This window comes from Acomys russatus, chromosome 26, assembly GCF_903995435.1.
Source record: "Acomys russatus chromosome 26, mAcoRus1.1, whole genome shotgun sequence".
Lineage (NCBI taxonomy): Eukaryota > Metazoa > Chordata > Mammalia > Rodentia > Muridae > Acomys > Acomys russatus.
Genome location: NC_067162.1, coordinates 38,703,212 through 38,727,648, shown reverse-complemented (window position 1 = coordinate 38,727,648; position 24,437 = coordinate 38,703,212). Strand labels below are relative to the sequence as shown.

Genomic DNA, 24,437 nt, shown 5'->3' with positions numbered 1-24,437 from the left:
TTTTCCCTCTGGGATTAATTCTGTGGCAGGGCTTCTTAGTAGACCTTTCATCTAGAATCTTTTTCAAGTAATGAGCTTTTTTGTTATACAAATATTGACTGTCTTTATGAAGCAGAGACTATGCACAAAAACAATGACATATGAATTTTCTGGGTTGAGGGGATGGGATGAGGTAAGCTGATCCTCTCGTAATCATGGCTAATACTCTATGCCTGAATTGTCAGCTCGTTTCGCACTAATAGAGAGATTCTGAGTAACTGTGCATTGTTTTGGTTTCTGTTATATAAATGAGGAAACTGAGATGTAAAACAGCTGCTCAAGGCACTAGGCTTTGGACCCAGACTTTCCAACTATGGTGCTCACGTCAGAAATCGTCAACCTTCGGGGGCACTCAAAGAGAAGGAAGATGCAGACCAGGAGTCAGAAACAGCAGACACATCCCAAGAACAGGAGATCCTAGGACATCTGTGTGGTTTAGATGGCAGCGTTCTCTTTTCTTCCCCTTCATTACATGAAGGCCATCTGGGTTGGGGGCAGAGGGTGGACGGGGCCAGGGGAGAAAGTGAAACTTTTCAGGGTTCCAGGTTGATGGAACAGTACCAGGTTCAGAATGTCTCTCAGGTTGAACTCAACACCTTTGAGAAAACGGGGAGAAGGATCCTAGGAGATAATGATGGGAGAGACATGGGAGAGACGTGGTGGGAAGTGGTGTGGACTAGAGAGTCTGTCCCAGCACATCAGCTGAGCTAGATTCAAGGTTGGGGCATAGTCAGGTCAGCTTAAAAAGCAACCCCTGGCTGTGTGGGCTCTCACACAGAGGAGAACACAGAGCTGGGTGGTCAGCCAACTTTCTTTCACATACCCTTTCTGGATGCCAAAAGTCCTTCTGTCCTACTGAGGTAAAGTGGCCAGATAGGAGCTTCAAAGGACTCTGACAGTGTGGGCAGCATACTCCAAGAAAGGAAGGACACTGAGCTTAACCTGAGAAGGAACCCCGTTATCTCCCACTATCTCCACTGTTGATTCCAGCAAAGGGATATCAGGGCAGGTTGGTGGGCTGTAGAACCATTCCAACCATAAGCAAGGAGCTAAAAGAACAAAGCGAGGTGAGGCTGGACACATGGCTCAGTGGTTAAAGTCCATGGCATGCAAGTACGGTAACCTGAAGTTGAGTCCCCAGACTTCATGTAACAGCCAAGTATGGAAAGTACGGTAGAATGCATCTGTCATCCCAGCACTTCTATGGTGAGACAGGAGGCAGGGCCAGGGGCAGGGACAGATGGATCCCCAGAAGCTTATGGGCCTGGTGTAAGCAGAGATGAACAGCCAAAGAACGCTGTCTCAAATAAGGTAGAAGACAAAGACTGACTCCCAAGGATGTTCTCTGTCATCCACATGCTTATGGCACACAAGCACACACAAACACACAGCACACACATACATCATATACCAAAAGGAGAGAAATTAAAAAAAAAACATAGTAAAGAGAGGACCTTGTGAGCAGAAAATATTTAAGAAGCTGCAAGAGAAAGGCTGGAGAGTGATATTGGAACCACAATTGAATAGCAGAAGGATGGGCTCCTGGTTAGCTTCAGCTGTGACTTGACATAGCCTAGAGTTGTAAGACAGAACCCTGGTTGGAAAATTCCTTAAATTACATAGGCCTTTAGCCATGTCTTTAGCCATTATCTTGGTTGACATGGGTGGTCCCAGTCCTGGGCAGGTGGTCCTGGCTTGTATAAGGAAGCTATCAGACCATGAGCCATGAGCAACAAGCTGGTAAGCAGCACCCTCCATGGTTTCTGCTTTGAGTTCCTACCCTGTTGAAGTCCCTGCCTTTCTAGAGCTCCTACTCTGGCTTCCGCCAACAGTGGCCTATAACCTGTGAGATGAAATTGCTTTTGGTCATACTTATTGGCACAGAAACCAAGCTAGGACAGATGAAGAGAGGGTGCTGGACATAGGAAATATATCCTGTTGTCTGGAATCCTTCAACCAAAGGCATACCCTCCACTTCCCATAAAAAGCCCAACCCTCTTCCATTTCCAATAAGGCTTCCTATTCTTGTACGCAACTCATCCTAAATGTGAGTCTCACAAATGTTTTCTGTTCCCACCAAGATCCAATTTCACCCATCATCCTTGAATAGAGTGTAAATGGTATGCTCATGATGGCATGCCCATGATGGTATGCCCATGATGGTATGCCCCTGATGGCATGCCCATGATGGCATTCCCATGAGGAAGTGTCTTCCTGATTTCACACCCGGCTCTATCCCAGGCCAGTTCTCTATTATAAACACTCATGTTAGTGTGTGTCTCTTTCCAAACCCACAGCAAAGCTATCTATGCAATCATAGATTTATGTGTCCATTTTTTTTTTTTTAAATTTATGGGGCTTCTCATTGGAAGAGGAGAATCTGTCTCATTCCTTGTTCAACTTCCATTGTGTAATTCAATGTCTTAAATTAAGTGGGTTCTCACAATCTAGGTGCTGGATGTGTGAGTGAATAAATGCATGGATCACAGGTTGGGAAGGGACAGCGTGTCAGAGAAGAGCTAACCATAGCACTTAAGTTGTAGGCTTGAGTAGCTGGGTTGGTGTTACTGCCTTTCATGATCAATCATGGTTTTGTTTTCAACAAAGTACTCTTCTAAAACACAAATCTCCACAGAGAGAATTACTGGCTGCTGTGGCGTGATCTTTGCTCTACCATGCTCTCCCCACCACAGTGGGATGAAATATTGAGAAAGCCACAAATTCTATATCAAAACTGACCCTTGCCAAGATGGTTTGTCTTCCTGTGATGCTTAGTGTCAACCACCAACTTGACAGAACCTAGAGTCCCCTGGGAGACAGGCCTCTAGGCCATGACTATGGAGAATTATTTTGATTGCTTTGAGGTGGGAAGACTCGTTCCCTGTGGGTGGTACTATTCCCCAGTTAGGGTCCTAGAAGTAAATGGAGAAAGGGAGGCAACAACAGCATGAACTCGACCTTCTGTTTCCTGATTGTGGATGTGAAATGGCTGGCTCCTTCCATCTCCTGCTGCCATGACTTCTGCACCGTGATGGACAGTACCCTTGAACACTAGGTCAAAACACCGCCCCCCTCTCTATCTATCTCTCTGTGTGTGTCTCTCCTTTATGTTGCTTTTGTCTAGACTTTTTTTTTTTTTAGAATCAGATCAGCAGCAAGAAAAGAAACAAAGGAATTATTCTACACCCCTAAACTCTTCAACACACTGAGGCTCTTCCTCCATGTTCTCAAGGTCTCATGCTAAAGAATTGTGAGTCCATCACTTGGAGGGAGTCACCAGGGCTTGGACCTATGAGATGCTGTAGTGGAGACTTAGGGTGCCCCAGGAGAGACTCCCCCTTTCCCTTTGTGCTTGCTCCTTTTCAAGGGGTTGAATGATGCCAAACGGAGTGAAGACATCTAGCTATATGCAGTTAGCTCAAAGTCAAACTGTGCTTTCCTTTCCAAACACATGGAAAGCTCAGCTTTTCTCAGCCTGCTTCTCTCTCTCTCTCCCTACTTCTCCCTCTCTCCCTACCTCTCCCTCTCTCTCTCCCTACCTCTCTCTCTCTCTCTCTCTCTCTCTCTCTCTCTCTCTCTTCTCTCTCTTCCCCCTCTCTCTCCTCTCTCTCTCTCTCATCACTGTCTCTCTGTCTCTCTTCCTATTCCTCCTCCTCCTCTTCCTCACAATTTCTCACCTGGGAGGTCACACACAAAACCTCATCCACTCCTAGGGAAGACTTGGAGATGCTTCATCCTTCTGATTCACAACTAACGCTAGGATTGATGGAGACCTAGCTGCATTCTGTTTCCTCTAAAGAATTATTTTGCCTGGGGAAAGCTAGAGGCTGCTGTGGCAGGGCTGGAGAAGCAGAAAGAATCTGACAATCCATTTATCTTATCCAAGAAGCCCTTTGCTCAAATTGTCTACTTTTCCTTCTGCTCTTTATCTGGAACAATTTTAGTTTTACAAAGAGGTCGGAAAGAGAGTATTGAGGCTTCCTATATAGACATTGCCTTGCTGTCCTTAATGACAATGCCTTGCACTATGGAGTGCAGTCACTCAAACTAGGAAATAAGCCTCCTTTTAACCAAACTGCAGAATTGCTTTGCGTTTTACCAGTCTTCCCTTTAGGCCACATTCTCCATCCCAGGTTCCCATATTGTTACACTTCCACCTGTTGGTTTTTCCGTTGCCTTGACAAAACACTAACCAAAGCAACTTAACTTACATTCTCTACCCCACCGTGCCTCTTTTAGGGGAAATCAGGCCAGGAACTCTAGCAGGAACCTGGAGACAGGAACTGAAGCAGAGGCCATGGCACTCCCAGGCTTCCTCAGCCTGGTTTCTTATATCATCCAGGATCACTTCCCCCCAGGAGTGGGACTACCCTGTGGTAATCAATCGATCAGTCAGTCAATCAATCAATCAATCAATCAGTCAGTCATTGATAAAGAAAATTTCTCCATAGCCTTGTCCATGGGACAATCTGTTAAAGGTAATTTCTCCATTTCATAGCTCTTCTGAGCTATATCTAGTGCATATATATCCTGTCTTCATATGTAATAGTTTCCCAGATGTTCTTTGATTTTTAAATTTTTTCATTACTTTGTCAGTGTTGTGGAGAACCAGTCAGATATTCTGCATTATTCCCTTTGATTTGAGCTTATACAATGCTTTGTGATTAAGCTCTTATGGGTTTGGGTAGAGGAGAGGTGTTAACTCAATGCATATCTTGAAAAGTAGATATATGAACAAAAGTAAAGCCATGTTTGATGTTGCTTGCATCAAACATTTGCCAGAAATAATGTTATTCAGCCCTGCTTTGGGGTCAAGATTGTTCCTGGTACTATGAATATAAAGGTTAACCTTTCTTTTCCTCTCTGTCTCTGTTCTCTCTTTCATTCCTTTCCAAATCCATTCCTTTGCCATCCCTTCTTTATCTCTTTTCTCCTTTCTCTACCTCTTTCTTTCTGTAGAAAATTAATGGGCTTTATGTCTGGCATAATGCTAATGTCATTTTTCTCACTTCCCATGTGATGTCCTGACGTAGACAATGCCATTTCTTCTTTATAGATATTAAGGTGTTCACCATCATCTAGGCATTAGAACCCTGAGCTGAATGTTCAATTCAGGGTTTTTTTGACCACATAACTATCTCTGTTTCCTGCTGGATAATAGCTCAGACCATGACAGACTGTTCAGGTGAACCCACATGCAAAGGAAAAGCTGTAAGACTTCTGTAGCTTCCACAGAAGTGTTTACCTAGACATAGAGTGCTATGTGACTTCTCGGAGGAGGTGACATTTGAATTGGGCAAGATCATTCTGGAAAGAAGAAAGAGGATATGAGAGAGCACAGATGTTTCAAGTGCTTGTTGTGCTCTGAAAAGATTGAGTGGGTCAGCGTGGCTGGAAGGAGTGTGGGGGAGGGAGACGTTGATCTGGCACCGTCTTCTTGGAGTCCTTTACTGAGGGACTCTGTGAGGACAACCCTTCTCACTTCCTTGTCTCTCTGATGGTAGGGGCAGGTGGTAGAGCATCGAGAATAAGAAATACAGGGGTAAGAGGCTGGGAGTGCATTGTGAGTCTCACAGCCGTACCGCTCTCATACCTCCTATATATTAGCTCCTGTATCTGTCCAATGGGGATCAGGACACTTAGTACTCAGATATGAGGAATATAGAAAAATAATAATTCCCAAAGTAGAGAGCATTGGTTGCCACAGAAGATGGAAATGGCTTCCCAGTAGCAGTCATACCACATCCAGAACTGGCACACACCCTGTGTCACAATGCCCAAACTCAGGTGCTTCATCAGCAAGCCATGCTGAGTGGGATTGGAACGAAGCCCATACAATTCCTGACATGAGTCCCACACCATTGCTTATTTTGTTACTTTCAATTCTAGGTCTCATGGACCAATTTTCTACCAGTTTCTCAAGATTTGATTAGGGGCATTACCATTTCAGGCCATCTGGTCATTCTATAGTCAGAGGAAATTGATGTATCCAAGGCTTTGATAGAGCAATGGATACATTTGGGCGACTCCAGCGACCACACATCCTGCTCTGCTCTGAATTATTTCCCGGCGCCCAATTATAGTTCCATAAAACCACAGCTCAGGTTGGTATTCTTTATGAGCTATCTGCAAATTTTCCACCCCAACCTTTACTGCAAAGCTGACAGAAATTTTAGCACTCTTAAGACTATACATTTTACAGAAACTCAATTTAGGCAGTTTTATCCTAATGAGGTTTAATTTTTACCATCACATCAATATCAAGCTAGAACATGTACACCCGGGCAACAGTCTTAGAGCTTTTTAAATGTCTATACTTATTTCTGAAATTTGACTAAATGGTGGTGGTGATGGTGTGTGTGTGTGTGTGTGTGTGTGTGTGTGTGTGTGTGTGTGTGTGTGTGTGTGTGTGTGTACGCGCGCATGCGTGCATCCAGGAGTTCTCGACTTTGTTTTTTGATTGTTTGTTTTTGTTTTTGTTTTGTTTTGTTTTGTTTTTTTGACACAGAGTCTCTCACTGGCTTGGAATTTGCCAAGCAGTGTAGACTGGCTGCCCCAGCATGTGCCTGTCTCTGCTTCCTTGGCTTTAGAATTTTTTGTAGGTTCTGGAGATCAAGCTCAGGTCCCCATGCTTGCATGGCAAGCACTTTGCAGACCGAGCCATTCCGCCAGATCTGAGTAAGTGGAAGCCTGAAAATGAACAGCCTATGTTCTCCCAGCATTCTGGGTTGCTGAGTGGAAAAAGAGTAGGTTTAGAACCGTCGAGAGTGGGGTACAAATTACAACCCTTCTATTGCTTGCTAAGCCACAGTGAGATGTCCATTGTGAGGGGCAGTCCAGGGAACAGTGGCCTCTCTGACACATTACTACAAACTCGGGAGCTCACAAAGCACGCCCTTCTTGTGTTATGCCTTCGGAAATCTCACACCTGAAATGGATTTCAGTCAACAGAAACCAAAATGTAGGGAGAGTTGTTTCTGCCTACAGGCTCGAGATGCTGTATCTCTCTCAGCATCTAGAGGGCACCTGCTTGCTTGCTTTCTTTCTTTCTTTCTTTCTTTCTTTCTTCCTTTCTTTCTTCCTCTTTCTTTCTTTCTTTCTTTCTTTCTTTCTTTCAGATTTATTTATTATTATGTATATAGTGTTCTGCCTGCATGTACACCTGCATACCAGAAGAGGGCACCAGATCTCGTTATAGATGGTTGTGAGCCACCATGTGGTTGCTGGGAATTGAACTCAGGTCCTTTCAAAGAGCAGGCACTGCTCTTAACCTCTGAGCCATCTCTCCAGCCCACACACTGGCTTTCTTTGGCTCATAGCCTTACTCTGTTAGTAAAGCCAAATGGTAGCATTTCTAAGCCTCCGTGACTCTTCTAGGTTCAAAAACTCTTGGTAGTAAATTGGCACCAGCCACAATCTGAGATAATTTCTCCATCTCAAGGCTCTTTACCCTAACCAGGTCTATAAAATCCCCCCTGGTGTACAAGGAAACACACTCAAAGGGGTCAGGTACTCTGTTATCTTCAGGAGCCATTATCCTGCCTGCCATAGCAACTGTACACAGGGTGGCTGTGACCATGGTGGGGAGTACCTCCTTTCCTCTCTAAGAGTGTCACAGACAAAGCAGATGAAATTGGCTTAAGGAGCTTCCTGACCCTCAGTAGAGTCACCAGCCACTGTCTCAGGAGGAATCTGGTTCTAAGTTGGAGGACTCACTCATCTCCCCGATGTAGGGTAGAAGTGGTCCAGGCTTTCACCAGGTCAATTTTCGTTTCTGCAAGACAGTGTCACCAGTGCCCAGCTTGAATGGCTGTCTGTATATGTAAGTAAGTATGCCTCGGTCCACACTCTTCCCTTCAGTGATGACCCTGAATTGTTTCATTGGTTTTGGGAGAAGTGTTCTTTAAGGGGGCCTCCCCCTGGAGAGATAGGAAGCCCAACCACACCTTTAAATCTGTCCAAAGATGAAGCCAGACCACCAAGAGGTCACAGCATGTTGTCTCCCATGCTGCTGCTCCCATGTTGCTTCAGTGCTATTAGACAGCCTGGGGAGCACAGCACACAGAGACTCCATGGCAATATTGTCATAGCTGAAGCAGCTCCAGAGAGGATTCTCATGGCTTTCCCACATACGTTCCTTATGAGAAGCCACAGGAAATCAGCTCCCTAGTCTGCAAGCCAGCATTTTTTCTCTCTAATAGCTTGTTTCCATAAAAATAAGCATAGCTTGTTTGTAATGAATGGTCATCCCCCCTTACTTTCACCAGTTATTATGAGACCAACGGAGAAAATTGTTGTCCATCTCAAACAAACCTTTTATGCACCCCCAGCCTGCATCATGCGCATTAACCTATTTTTCTCCTCTTATTGTCCCCTTTCTCTAATTCCTTCACCTGTTTCTCATTTTATTGTTGCTCATATCTGCAATCCCAGAATAAAGCAGTGTAAAAATTATTGTGAGCTCCCAAGAATATCTTTTTTTTTTAATGTGCAAAATGTACTCTTGAACAAATGGATTTTTTTTTTTCTGTTTGTTCTCAGCACAAAAAGGAAGACGAAAAATCAGTACTGCTCTAGCGAACAGACTGTTCTAGTTTGCTTTCTGTTGCTATTGATAAAAACATTTTAACCAAAAGCACATGGTGGGAAGAAGTTCATTTAGATTACAGTTCCAGGTGACAGTTTGTCACTGAAGGACATTGGGGGCAGGAACTCAGGGCAGGACCCTGGAGATAGGAATTGAAGCAGAGACCACAGAGGAATTCTGCTGACTCTTTGCTTGGTCCATGAGACTGGGCACCTTGGCCCCAATCTGATGCTGAAGGCCTTTAAGTTTCCTGGCAAGCTACTGGTCTTTATCCTACATTGCAAGCTAGAAGAAACCGGTTCTACCATCATTGAAAGAGCATTGCATCAACAGGATAGGTGGACTTGCCTATTAGAATGGAGGCAGGCAGGCAAGGAGCAAGGTTTCTGTCATCCATGTCTTATTATTTGGATGGCCCTTGGAAGATGCTGCCCATATTGAGCGTGACCTTCCTGATTAAAATAATCTGATCAAGAAAGTCCTGGTAATGGCCAAGAGCTGGTGTTTTCGTTGATCCAAAAGCCAATCAAATTGACAAGTGAGTGTGCTGAACTATTACTGTAACACGTGGCAAGACGGAAACCAACATCACCATACAGATGGGTGCTTCTGCTGGTAACACGAAAACATCCCTCACATTTTGTACGAAGGACCCACTAGGACCATAAATGCCAGCTCTCTAAATGGCTGGCTTGCTCTTAGCAGCTGAAATAGAAGTCATCTCTTTTCTAGAGGGCATTTAGTTTTTATTATTTCTTTACTCAGGGTCAAAAGACATCTGCAAATTTGTGAATAAGATTAAAGATGTCTTCTTAGGACATTCTGAGATTTCCATACCCTTACTTTTGGATGTGAGCTTGTTTTGTTTTGTTTTGTTCCAGAAAAAGAAATGAAGAAATGAGCATTCATGGGATGGGGAAAATGACTTTGGTAAGGTGCTTGCCACACAAGCACAAGGGCCTGGTCCCCATCTTCATCACTGATGTTAAAAAGGAAGATGTGGTGATATCTATAACCCCAGTGCAGGGGAGGTAGAGACAGGAGATCCCTGGGGATTGCTGGCCAGCCAGCTATAGAAATATTATAAATGTTTAATATTAATTCATATGATCATTAATACAGCAGTTAATCCTTAACCTGCTATTATATAAATAAAAGACACAGAAGCCTGTTAGATTTTTTTAATGACTTTAAATGCACTGGGGCTGGGCACAGTTTAACCCCCAAGCCAACTTGTCTATTCCCAAGCCCAAACTCCCATAAATACTTGCAAATGTTTTCTGTTTGAACTTCTTCTCTCTATCCCACCAATCCTCAGAGCAAGTTCTTCCTGGCTACATGTTTCTAGTTCAGGCTTCTAACCCATGGCAACCTGCTCCTCTCTTCTCCTTCCTCATGCTCCTTCTGTGACACCAAGCCCATAAACCTTAGTGATGCCTTCTTCTCTTCTGTCCAGTCCAGGCTGTAGGCAACTGTATTTAGCTAATCAGGGATGAATTTGGGAGGCAAGGTTCACAAACGTCATTTTGGATATGTGAGCATTTATTCGTAACAGTAAAGATCTTGGGGCTAGGGTGGGGTGGAGCAAGGAATAATTGTAAAAAGCCAAGTTTTTAAGAAAGTCAGTATTAACAAAGCCTCCAGTGAAATTATCTGAGATAGACTCAATCATAAGATCTCATCTCTGAAGCATAACTTTGGAAACCTCTCAAATTCTGTTAGATTATGCCTTCTCTTTTTAATCTGAACATCCATGGGGTCAGGAGCATGGCACGTGCCTAATGATTATTGGTTGAGTTTCTAAGTCATACCATGTGCTCTCAGAATGATGGAAGTTCCAGGTAGACCTCAGGAGAACATGCCAAGCCTAGCACTTGTCCATGTAAAGGACATATTCTACGCATTGGACATAAATACCAAAAACACGCCAAAATCGTAGAAGAAAAACCAACCATACCTGAACAATAGAGCAGAAATTTTAATTTCCTTTATTGTTCCACTTGGCAAGGATATACCTGGAACATTACACACAAAATATGCCCATGTGTGATCACTCTCCTGGGTGACCTAAGGTTCATGTGCAATTCTCAGTGTGACAGGTTAAGTTCTGTCTCATTTTTCCCATTTAAGAAAATATACCAGAGCACAATTCAATTAGAATGTTACCATAAGAATAATGTCAAATACTGCAATTAATTGAAAAAGACACTATCCACTTTCTTGGCATTTTATAAAGTACCAGTAGGATGTGACTTGCATAGGTATCTCATAGAGATCCACACAGAACATTATGATGCCAAGACTCAGAGTCTCTCTACAAAAAACCGTGCCTGAGCTGAGACTACCCTAAGACCAGACACACCCACTGCAGTAATCTATACAGGCTTGTGCTATTCATGTGAATGCCACCACTGTTGCAAATTATTCCTACCAATGACCAAGACTCTCATAAGAATCACATTGTCAATTTCAACTCCATTTGCCCCAACATGACCTTGAAGAAATAGGATTGCAAGCAGCAAACTTACCACACCACCACCAGCTGAGTGCACCAGCACAGACATTCCTTCCCGGAGGTTGGCAATCTCAAAGAGCATCGTGTATGCTGTGACAAAGTTCATGGGGAAAGCAGCAGCCTCAGAGAAGCTCATGTCATCTGGGATCTTGTAGACAAATTCCACTGGTGTGCAGACCACCTCTGCCCAGGCGTTGTAGTTGACAAATGCCATGACACGGTCTCCAATCTGGGAATAAAGAAATACAAGGTAAAGTGGGGTTCTGAGGACAAGGACCAGACTCTCTGGAAGCTGTTCATGGTACATAACATGCTCAGTGCTTCTCTTAAATAACACACATAGACTGTTTCTAGTAATTCATACACCGTGAGCTCTATAGAAATCCTCATGGTTTTCATATTTGTTCTTTGATGAAACACTTTTCTATACAATTTCAGTAAACTGCTATAAATAATATGGTTATTTAATGAGCCATTGAGAGCGCTGGATTTCCTACTTACCCATATTCCGTTATCTCTTTTCCACTGCCACAAGATGGGAAAATTCATTCTGTCACTGAAATAATTATCCCCTCCACCTTTTCCTCTTCCTTCTCCTCTTCCTCCTCCTCTTCTTCCTCTTCCTTCTCCTCTTCCTCCTCCTCCTCCTCTTATGCCCTTATCTTTTCCTCCTCTTCCTTCTTAAACAATCTCATGTATTATAGGATGCCTTAAAACTTGCTATGTAGCTGAGGATGACCTTGATCTTCTGATCCTCATGTCTCCACCTTCTGAGAAATGGGATTTTAGGCGTGTACCAGCATGTCTGCTTTATACTGTGCTGAAGACTTGAAATCAGGACCTTGTGCTAGATAAGCATTCTACTAACTGGGCTGCACCCATGAATTCTGTCGGTAGAATCCTGGAGGCTGTTTAGGTGGTAGCAGAGCAGTGTTAGCACACCTGATAAAGTTAGAAGGGTGACATAACACTCCCTCTCTCCATCCCAAACTGCCATCTGCCTGAACCCTGTGCCCTTCCTGTGTGGTGTCTTTTAGCCTTCACATCCAAGTGCCCTTGGATTTACCCTGTGGCTGGAAATAAATTCCTCTTCATGAGGGGTTGCTATATTTGCACATTTGATTATAACAGAGAAAACCATTTAATGAACGAAAAACAATTATATGCTGAACTCTAATCTCCATAGGACATCAGTTATTTCATCTCCATGGCAGCTCTCTAGGGTATTAGCCACATGATGCAATGCTGAAACTGAGGGTGCATCATGTCTTTGACCTGGATATATGACATCACACAGTGCTCTCCTGCCATGGTTGTTTATCTAAACCACTTCTCAGTCTTGAATTCCACGAACAGGTGATATTATGGCAAATACATTATAATTTGTACTCTTAAATCATTCATATTCTCTGAAAAAGCACAGGTGGCAAATACCTTGAGTGGCAGGGCTCAGGCAGCAACTTTATCTGGAAGGAATGTTTTAGTAGAAAATAAACTCTTTAGCAGATGGCATGAGTGTGGTGATGTTTCAGACATGGGCCCATAAGAGTAAAGAGCGTGTTTTCCTGTGTGGAAGGGTTGATGTGTTCCAAGAGATTGCACAGTGTATGGATGTCACAGTGTCTATAAAGACCCACTTGTCTACTCTGGCACCTATCAGACCTGGGTTAAGAGACGCTCAATTAGGTGACACAAGTGGGGACCACATCTATGTTCTGCGCATGTCTGTTCCGGCATCAAGGCATCCCTGCAGGAACTGAGATAACTCAATTCAGGAGAGAGATCTGGTCACCAAGCCCTGATGTGCCTTAGCAGCATAGGAACAAGGCAGAGCCTGGCCTGCTTGCTCTAAGGGAGCAATTAGTCACTGCAGTGGTCTGATGGCTGGGCACAGAGGAGTATCTGATACTTACATCTCTCTTTTCTTCTCTCAGAGATTTAAATGGATAAGACACAAACAAGTTCTCATCTCTCTATCTCCTTTATGCTCTAGATGGTGAGAAGTCCTTGCTCAGAGTTATCTGTAGCTCTGGTTCAGAGTTGCCTTCTTTTTTCTCTCTCTCTCAAGGCTGTAAGTACTACTGGACTCACTGAATACTGGATAGAGGAAGTTTTCCATTTTCATGGATGTATTTCAGACTTCAAGTTTAAACATAAATACATTTTATGATTTTTGGAGGGGTTTCTGAAATTAAAATCTGGTACATATTAAAAATATCCTTCCCATGAAACAAAACCTAGCATCCCCAAAGGTGCATATTCACGTCTACCTCCCAAGTTCAAGACATCTTTGATCCTTTGTGACCAATGTATTAAAACCTTCCAAGGGCCATGGAATCCAGGCTCTGCCATCACCCCTCTTTGAGTGACACATCATGGACCGTCGGTATCAAGTCACCTTCTGACTCGGTTGTCATCTAACTACTCTATTTTGGTGATGAGGGAATCAGATGAACCAGGCTGGTTAATGTTTTCCTAAAATTTCCCTGAGCACTGAGGACAGGGCTAGGAATTCAGAACCTTCTCATTCACTTTTTTGTTTTTGTTTTTTTTTTTCATGCGTAGATAGGCTTCTGACCAGTCCAATTCACTGTGTTTGTGTCCAACCAGATGCCAGGATTATTGATCCTAGTAGACACTAAGTGTGGTAGAGGAGTGGCTCCCATAAACACACGGCCATGAACTGAGGGAGAGAAATTAGACTTAGAGTGGAACAGGAGAGTGGCACTGGGCGGGGCAAGTGGTAGTGTTTACTGGATGTGCATGGAGGTGGTTTGCTAAAGGCTTCATGTGGTTTGACTCATATAAGCTTTGGTGAACCTCATGATAGCACAGATAGACACTGAACTCCTATCAACAGTTGACCTATCCAAACACTATGGGCAAAAAAGGGGTGGGGTGGAGTGCAATCTTTTTTAAATGACAAGGTGTTTTGTGTTTTAAATATCATGTCATCATTTAAGATAAATGGAAAGAGCAAAAGAAACTCTAATAGTTTGCATGAGTCACCAAGTGCTAGATAAATGAAAACGTTCAGGGATTTGAAGTGTTAGCTCCTTATATTAAGGTTTTCTGGATAAATTGAAATGTTCAGGGGTTTGAAGTATTAGCTCCTTATATTACAGTTTTCTAGATAAATTAAAATATTCAGGGATTTGAAGTATTAGCTCCTTCTATTACAGTTTTCAAATATGATAAATTTGCTATGGTCAACATCAACTCCCAAGAATGAATGGCTTTCCTAAAGAAATGGTTCAGCTTTTGCACATTTTTCTTATAATTGATTCTCCAGTTGTATTTTCCCTGTAGCTTAGTGTTTGCTTCCTACACTTACCCAACAATAGCAACAACTCCTTTAAGATGGGCTCCATCGTAGCCCTGGTATACAAATGAATGGCCATAAATATTTTATCTTCATTTAAAGAAAGCCAAAGAAGTATCAAATCCCTGTCAAAGGTCATGGAGCTAGAGTGGCAGCTTCAGGTACTTCAGCTCCAGGTACAAGTAAGTAACCCATTGGGCTTGAGGAAAGCGCTATGAAGCAAACATATTGTGTAAGTGCACAGCAGGGGAATCTATGGTGCCATGTTGGATGTGATTCTTTAAGTCACTTTCCTCATCTCTGAAATGGATGCTATGTCCATGAAGTGATGTGGAGCCAGTACACTTATCACGGCACATAGAAACCAAGAAAAAAGGAACACATACAACTGTTTATAATGAATAAACTGGTTCTGAAATTCGTGGATTCACAGATCAGTGATACACTGATAAACACAGACCTGCTCTGCTACATGAAGCAGAGGGAATGGCTGCCCAATGAAGAAAGTGAGAGAGAAATGAAAGGCCATCCCACTGGCAGTGACTCTGCTAAGTGTTGTCTTCGATCCAAACCTTTCGACCTGATTATGAAGAAAACCCAGAGCTGCTGCTGCTTCTTCTTCTGCTTCTTCTTCTTCTTCTTCTTCTTCTTCTTCTTCTTCTTCTTCTTCTTTTCTTCTCTTCTTCTCTTCTTCCTCCTCCTCCTCCTCCTCCTCCTCTTCTTCTTTTTCTTCTTCCTCTTCCTCTTCTTCTTTTTCTTCTTCTTCCTCTTCTTCTTCTTCCTCCTCCTCTTCCTCTTCTTCTTCCTTTTCTTCTTCTTCCTCCTCTTCCTCTTTTTCTTCTTCTTCCTCCTCTTTCCTCTTCTTCTTCTTCATCCTCCTCCTCTTCCTCTTCTTTTTCTTCTTCTTCTTCCTCTTCTTCTTTTTCTTCTTCTTCTTCTTCTTCTTCTTCTTCTTCTTCTTCTTCTTTTTCTTCTTCTTCTTCTTCCTCCTTCTCCTCCTCCCTCTTCACAGACTTGTGAAAACTGAGACACATACTCAGTATGGCAGAGTAGCCAATGACCTGTAGCATCCACATGGAATGAAATGAATTGAGTGTGTCCATGTGCTTCACAGTGGAAGTGTATGTCCACCCTCACATCTCTCATTCGGCTTCGTCATTCATTTATTTCATTCTCAAAACAACAAACACAGCTATAGGCAATGGGATCGGCATACACATATATACTTGCATATATGTGACATATATATGCATATGTACCCAATTAGTTGATGCTAGTAGTGAAAAAATAAAATCATCTCTGAGACCAAGAGTCCAAATCAGCTTTCTACTGATGACCTCTGGCAACAACTTTTCAATCCTTTGCTATTGAGCAAACCAAGAGAGCCATAGAGCGTGTTGCTGCATGGAATTCCATTTCCAACACGATTAATGATTTTAAGTCAAAATCTCAGGGAGTATATTAGCGTTGGCTTTCTCCAATATCATGGTCTGTATGGAGGCACATAGGGGACTTTAAAAAAAAATACGTGCAGCTGAAAATCACTGGCAGAAGAGAGGGGTTGATATGAAGGCTTGGTGTTACTCTCAAGCCAGGGATAACTACAGGAGAAGCCGTATTTAAAGGGCAAATGCATTTAATTGAATATTGTAAGTTATCCCTCTAAACCAAGACCAATAATAATTCTGTTTACTGATATTTATTCAAAGCTCAGGGCTAGCAGAGTAAGATTTTCCTTTGGGGTTATGTTGAGGAGTAAAGAACAGAGATCCATATATACATAGCACTTCCAGGGAGAGATGTGTGCCTTGGTGAAAACGTCTGACAGCGATGGAGAATGGAAAGTTGTAGTTAAAAAGCATGGCTCATTTTTATCCCTTTCTGGGTTTTTCTTCTCCTATATTATTTGGAACTCTTTGACAGAAACATAACTAAATGGGATGAGATTTCCAGCCATTGGTCAACATGAATTTGGAACATCCGGTATTTTGAGGTAGAGTGGAGCTCCAGGTGGGGTAACGGTGAGCTGCAGGCTGCAGGTCAAGTTGCAGAGAACTTTGGCATTGGATTTTACAGGGTTCACCGTCACTCTTCATCCCTTGCGTGTGTGTTTGTAACACTGCAGGGAATCTGGATAAAAGCTGTGGGATTCTAGGATGTGTAAAATGGGCTTGGTGACGTGAATATGGGATCTGCTTTCTACCTTTTGGCCTCACAAAGAATTACTGCACCTACTGAACCTGAAGGAATAGTAACAATCTCTACAGTGTGTGTGTGTGTGTGTGTGTGTGTGTGTGTGTGCGCGCGCGTGCGCCACAGCCCTCAGGTGGAAGAGGACTTGCAGTTCTTGCCTTCAACCATGTGTGTTATAGTGATTGAATTCAAATCATCAGGCTAGGTGGCAAGCATCTTTATTCAATAACCACCTGGCCAGCCCCAGTGCTTCAGTTTTTATAGACTTAAGTCGTATTTGGTTTGTGTTAAAACAGTAGGAAAAGTCATGCATGAATCCTTTTGTTTTTTCCAATGAAATGTTTTATTGTAGAGAATTTCACACATGTATGAAAGCAGCATAATGGAGTATACCATTTGTCTGTTTCTGTCTTCCCAAAGCCACGGATCCATTACCAACTCTATCTATCCTATTGTCAGGGTGAGATTCTTCGACTTAAGGTGTTTTAAATCAAAAGCCCTGTTGTATCCATTCCTAAAATAGTTCAAGATTTACAAGTAAGGTAAAAAGTATCAACTCAGTAAATACTTTAAGGGACCACATTATAAAATAAGTAACTCTTCTTGCTTTTCTGTTTTGTGGTTGATTGTTAAGGCTGAGAAGGTAGGAAACAGTAACTGTAGCTGGGACAAAGGGGTATGCAGTTAGTTATTATAAAACCAAACCGTCTTAGTAGCTATATTAAGTAAGTATGGATAAAGAATATATATAGAGTAAAACTTGCCCAGCCTATTTCCCCAAACTGTTGCCAGGAGCAACCAAGACAGCAGATGGGAAAAATTACAAGAAATAAGCAAACCAATAAAGCCATGAAAAATTTTGGAAGGTCCTCTCATTATAAATATGCTTCATCTTATAACAAATGACCAAAATGACAAAACAAAACATAGCTGCTATTATTTAAAATGTATTTCCACAGTTTTCCTGCCTCACACAAGCTCTACACGATTACTGCTGGTTAAGTCAGACTTTACCTCGTATCCTTTTACACTGTCCCCTAGAGCTTCAACAATCCCGGAGCACTCAAATCCTGGCACCAAGGGTGTCTTAGGAGGGTTGTCAATATTCCCTTGTCGTACCATCAAGTCAATGAAGTTCAGGCCACTGTGAAGAGAAAGCATAAAGATATCCAAAATAAGAGTCCCCCAGAACACAGCTCTGGCATTTTCTTCCCTTCCCTTGCCTTCCCCCTGCCCCCTCCTTTCCTCTCCCTCCTTTTGTAAAAAAATTTCCTTCTCCCCAAAGTGCCCCTAATAGTAATGCCACTTAGCTAGATATCAGCAATAAAACAAAATTCAATTATCTCTATGCGGATAAGTAATGCTTTCTTGGCAGTGGAGATGGTTGCAGTTCACACTCTAATTCAGCCCTTTATCCTCCCTCAGAGTGTGTTCTCGCTTCTTCTGAAAACACATATTGACTAGAGTGGTCATTAGACATTCCAGCATTTAATCAAAGGCTTAAAAAATATACTAGGGGGTGGCTATGAACGGACATACGGAAAGCAGCCAGACACAATGGCTACCAATCAGCCTATGAGACAGAAAGAGAAAGGAGACCTAATTTAAAGGGCTCGCGATGAGCAACTGCCTCTCCTCAATCATCACACATATTTATGCCAGCACTGTGCATAAGCAGCACCCACAATAGTCACAACAGTGAACTGGATCCATCAAAAGACCTCATTAGTTTCTATGGGAGGAAGGTGGCTCAAAGATGGGCCCAGGGCTGTGAGAATAGAGAATCTAAGTCATGTCTGGATGAAAAAACTAACAGGGGTATTTTCCATTCATTTACTACTTTAAAACAAGACAGTTATGAAAATTATGTCTAAGTCATCGCCTTAGGAAATCATATGCTCAATTTCACACATGCCATCAACGTACCCAATGGCTCTGTGTTGAGATCTATTCTTAGAGGAGCATTTAACTGCATTTGCTAACTGCATGGAGGAACGCATCTTGTCCAAAACACATCTTTTAGCAAGGGATGCAGTTCTTACAAACTTCTCACTCTCATTGGCCAACATCTAAGGAAAAAAAAAAAAAAACCTGTCCCATCCAACCCAAGGCCCATTAGCATCTGGCCAAGCAAAACTTGAACTATTTTATTCACAGTGAGGCCTCTTTGGATTCCCCAAAGCATTTAATTCTACCCGTGTCCCTTGCTCTCACTCATTAGTCTCATTCATACAGGATGAAGGAAGTCAGAGGATGACTTCCTTGAAGGGTGGGTTGAAAGGTCAGTGCTTTTTTGATGTCCTCCTGATTATGAGTGAGGTGAGGTTCCCCTCTCTTGCCTCAGATGATGCATATCTTGTAAGGGGCCCTTGGGAGGTAACACATGTGTATCATGACATTTCTTTGCTTCTGTAGTACCTAGCATGCAATGGTCCCACAGTCACACCATAAATCAGATGCTCAAATAACATCTGTGGAGCAAAGGAGTAGTCACAGTTATGTAAAAGTGTATGCTTCTGGCTTGAAGACTAATTCTTTTCAAGGCCAGAAAAATGGAATTACTATTTGAAATGGATGTTCAGATTTCATACTTTGATGGTTGGCAATCATTTCTGCCATTTCTTAACCACAATATTCTCAAACAGTAGGTCCTGCTTCTTAAGAGTCTGGGGAGATGGAGTTCAAACCTTAAGTGTATCACTTCTAACTATACATTTTGAATAAATAATTTGGCTTCTCTCCCCTCAGTTTCCCCATCTGGAAGGCAAAGGTTAGACAGAAGTCACTTCACTGGCTTGTAAAAATTAAGGACGAGGGAAGCCCTGGAACATGGCACCAGCCTTCATTGGAAGTTTTCAAGACACATCAGGCTTATAGTGCACATCTTTAGTTAAGAAGTCTAGAAGTATGTGGACATCTTAGGAAGACTCATCCCTCTTTTTAAAATAAAAGATGGAATGTGCTAAAAAAAAAAAAATCTGTTCCAGAGCTGACATGGGACCACATCAGCTTTCTATAAACTTCACCAAAGAGTCCCTGTAGAACAATACAAAGAGTTTCTGTGTCCCAAATCGAGCAGTCCACCTCATCACTGCTTCTCTTTGTGTGATCACTTCTCGTTTTCCAAGAACCTGCTAAAGAAGTGCCAGAAAAGGCCCACTCAGCCATTCTAGAAACACAGTCACCCCTAGAGAAGGCTTCGTATTATGTGCCCATTACACAGCTTAGCAGGGCTGTCTTTGGTCACTGTCAGCAGGAAGTGGGTATAAGCTGAGTTCTAAACTACTGAACTCAGTGGGGCTAAGCTGCGTGTTTCCACAGTAATGTATTCAGTGATTCCCTTGGGTCATGAGAATGCCAGCTTCACTACGTAAGAGGGGACCTATTGTCACTGGACTACCTTTCCCTGTTGCATCACCCACATCCTCCTGAAACAGACATAGCTGGAGTTTGTTAGCAGTTTGTTTTGTGATATGGAGCATACTGAGTATTTTTGTTTTATTGATTTAAACTCAATGATACTTGCATGAATAATTAATTGTGGTACCCATTTCCAAATGAGGAAACTGGAGATACACAGATTAAGTCAGTTTTATCTTTAAAAAAACATTAAAAGATTTTACTTCAAGCATAATATATTTTTGAGTCCTTATAGAATACAGTACACCATGTGTGCATATGGGGTGTGTGTGTGTGTGTGCACACTCATATGTGTGTGTGTATGTGTGTAGTATTTTGTGTGCAGTGTATGCACATGTGTGCATGGCTACATGAACGCCAGAGAATACTGGGTGGCCTCTCTATCACGCTCCAAATTATATCCTTTAGCCTGAGTCTCCCACTGAAGTTGAAACTAGACTTGGAGCCAGCAAACCTCAGTGATCCTCCTGTCTCTGCCTCCCTCAGTGCTGAGGTCACAGGCATGCATGATGCCACATCCAGATTTTTACATGGATTTGAACTCAGGCTGACAAGCTTGTGGGACAAATGTTCTCATCCTCTGAGCCATCTCTCCAGCCTCATGAATATGCTAGGTCTTTATGGAGACTTCTCCACCCACCATGCTGGGTGACGGTTGCATGTTGAAGGGCAACATCTCTAACTCCTTATTTCTTCCCACTTTCTCAGCTGCTGAGCGTGCCAAAGGGAGTCCAGTGCTGGAAGAGTGGCCACTCATAATCCAGGCAGAATCTATTCTTTTTCTCAGAAAAGGGATTTTATTTTATTCTTAATTATGTTTCTGTCTGCATGTGAATATGTGCACATAGGGCAGGCACCTGAGAAGTCTAGAGGCATGGGGATTCACTGAAACTGGGGTTACAGACAGCTGTGAGCCACCTGGTATGGCTTCTGGGAATTAAACTGAGGTTCTCCACGAGAGCAGGATGCAGTCTTAACCACTGAGCCATCTTCATGTGCATGGCTGATACCCATGGAGGCCGGAAGAGGGTGTTGAGTCCCCTGGGACTGTAGTTTCAGATGCTTGTGAGCTACCATGTTGGTGCTGGGAATGAAACCTGGGTCCTCTAGAAGAGCAGTCAGTGCTCTTCACTACAGAGTCATCTCTCTAGGTCCAGGGACCATTTTTAATATGAGCAAATAAATTATCCCAACAAATGTTTGCTCCCCAAAAGTCAGGAAGTGGAAATATCCTGAAGACAACAACCAGGTGCCCCATCATGCCTCCTGGTCTCTGAGTTCCTTTGTTATTCACTCATCTTCCTACTGGAATCTCTTTACTTGAATCCCCTGTGTGGCGTTGGTATCGTAAAACCCCAAACTACAAGCTAACAAGTACTATCACCAAGCACCTGTTGCAACATAATTTTTTTTTCAGACAAAACAAACTATGGGATTTAGAAGTACAAAAACAAAAGCCACAGAGTGAAGCCTGTTGACCTCAGTTTTATTATTCTTGATGCTTTTATTTTCCCATGGCTACAGAAGCAAAACAAAACAGGGGCCTGTCAAACTATGCAGCTTCACAATCACAGTTTCTAGTGCTTTCTGGGATAACCTGATTTTTACCTGGACCCCCATGACAGGGAGTTGCTAAGGGCGGGGCATAAGCCCTCAGGTGCACTTGGGGCGGTGCTGGAGATCATCTCCAGATGCCTCTCTCACTGAATATTTTTCTTAAGGGAAGAAAAGTTTGAGCGTACAGTCCATGGTGACCTGGAAAGCACAGTCGAGTTTATGGATGTGCAAGTATGTGGCAGGGACTCCTCACATCTCTCACTTAAGTTATATATTACAACTTTCAAGCATTTGAAATTATTGCAAAATAGTGGTTGAAAGGACATAATAATGATCTATTATAATCCTATAGGATTTTACAAAAAATCCTAGTTAAAAACTGATATACATATGTATATATATATGTATATCCTTATTTTTTTCTTCCCATACTAAATTATTAGTCAAAACTTAGGTATAAAGGCCTATGACCGATGTACAGAATACTGAAGGGCTGAAAACAGCATGCTGAAGTGTGAGGAAGATATCCTGGAAGTCTGTAGTTATAAGAAGAGAGTTCCAATGTCATAATAGGAAATATGGAGGCATATTTTGGGGGGACATTCCTTTCAAATAATATTACCATATAATAGTTGCCTAAAATAGCAGAGTATATGATATGTTTTCATGCAAGTCTCTTTAAACTTTATAATATCCCCAGAAAAACAAAACACACAAATGTCATTTTCCCCACCAAATATGCTAAGAATCACATGAAAATACTGAGCTGCCAAAGGCAGGATGTGTCTGATATGGCTGATCTGAGACTTAACAAAGGCCCTCAGTCTCTTTTCTTATTTTATAGCCCAAGACACCGTTAAAGGCAAGATAAGCCAAATGTTCAAAAGTCAATGATCTCAGATTCCAACACAAGAAGACTAAGAGGAAGGATGGATGTTAGCACATAGATTCTAGAACCTTCACTTCACTCCATAGTCTGTGGACCATCACTGTGTCTCTGAATCTCTCCTTGAATCTCACACTGTTCTCCTTATGGTCCTTTATTCTGTGGCTTCCACTTAAAACAATATTGGGATTAATTCCCAGAGAGACAGGGAGAGACACTCATGGCCAAGATAAAGATATGGACTCATGATAGGAGCTAACCTTTCTTGGCCTCTATCATTTTCTCCCTTATTTAGTAAGGCTTGCCACCTAGGAAGTCTCCACAGAGGTATTAAGAGATGCCACACTGTCTTCATCATGTGGTCCTCATCAACAAACACTGTTCCCATAATGAAGATGCTACCTGTGAATACTAAGGGAGGAACAATTTTAATCTTCCTGTACAAAAGGAAAATGGGACCATGAGGGAATACAGTACCCCACCCAAGGCCATATCATAGGACCTGAATACGCATGCATGTTCTTTTCTGTGACTTCTGGGCTTGAGCTTTTGGCCAGTAAATCAACATCTCATTATTTACAAACTGTAGGAGACTGTTGTGCCCTCTCATCCCTTGTCATTGAGAATATGCTAATTTTTATATGCTAATTTTAATATGCTAACAATCATAACAAAGACCCAAACTGTTCCTTAAAGGATACCAGTAAGTAAATGATGAACCAGTCAGCCCAGTCATGGTTTATCACTCTTCCAACTTGAGAGGGTTGACGTTAAGAGGGAACTTTAGGTCTTTTGCCAGCCCATTCTTTTGCCAGGTAGTAGCCTCAACCTTCACCATGGGGCTCAAACAATGTTAGATCGTTAAGCAAAGATCACCACTGTGAAAACCTTCCTTGAGCCTACATTTACATAGACAAAGACCACAAAATCTCCACCCTATATTCTGATTGTATGCTCATCAGAAATCTGAAAGCTTGACCTGCCATTGGTCCAGTTAGGAGGCAGGTCACTAAAGAAATCACCCAGAAGCCCAGGGTCTTATTACAGAATGACTATTGTGGAACACTTGTTTGGCTAGAATATAGATTTGGTATATGAAGATGCATTTCTTTCTCCTTAAATTACAATTCAAGAGAGTCAGTTGTATTGGTCTTGGAGGCCTGGGACAGTCTATCAACTGGGTTTTGTTGTTTTGTTTTTCCTTTTTTTCCCTCCTGAGTTGGTGGGTTGGATGCCTTGTGACATTTATTCCCTATGTTATCTTTCTTAGAGAAAGTGTGTGTGTGTGTTGTCAGTGTATGTGTGCAAATATACTTGCATGTGTGTAAGCACAATGTGTGTGTGAAGCTCATAGTGAGTATTTTCCTAATTCACTTCACTTTCCACTTTAACTACTGAGACAGGGGCTCTCACTGAACCCGGAGCTCACCCACTCAGCTAGTCTAGCTAGCCAACCTGCTGCAGAGATCTCTCTTCTTTGTTCTCTGCATGTACTGACATTACAGGAGGACCGCCATACCCACCTGATGTTTATGTGGGTGCTGAGGATCCAGACACAGAGCCTCTGCTGCTGTGAGTGCCTTATCCACTGAGCCATCATCTCCCTGGCCTGGTTTCTCTAGCTTGTCTTAAAGCTCCACTTCATCTTAACTTCTGAATCTTACACATTTCTACTTAAGAATCTTATAATCTTGCACAGCTAGCTACAGATTCCTTTGTGTGTAAAGGTGCAAGTGTACGTCCTGGTGCATGTGTGTATAAGTATCTGTGTGTGGAGATCATTAGTCAACCTTGGTACACAATCTCTCGGGAGTTGTCTAGCTTATTTTTTTTTCCGAGACAGGGTTTCTCTGTGTAGCCTTGGCTGCCCTGGACTCACTTTATTGACCAGGCTGGCCTCGAACTCACCGAGATCCAT

At 42.5% G+C, this 24,437-nt stretch overlaps 1 protein-coding gene across 1 annotated transcript in view; it reads right to left on the bottom strand.

Annotated features, from left to right (window-relative positions):
- Positions 1–24,437, bottom strand: part of Vat1l (vesicle amine transport 1 like) — a 166,621-nt gene that overhangs the window by 122,642 nt on the left and 19,542 nt on the right. Inside the window, exons 2-3 of the mRNA XM_051169134.1 lie at positions 17,671–17,800; positions 11,155–11,370 (exon numbers count right to left, since the gene is read on the bottom strand). Of these exons, the coding sequence (XP_051025091.1) occupies positions 11,155–11,370; positions 17,671–17,800 (346 nt within the window). The remainder of the gene's footprint in view (positions 1–11,154; positions 11,371–17,670; positions 17,801–24,437) is intronic.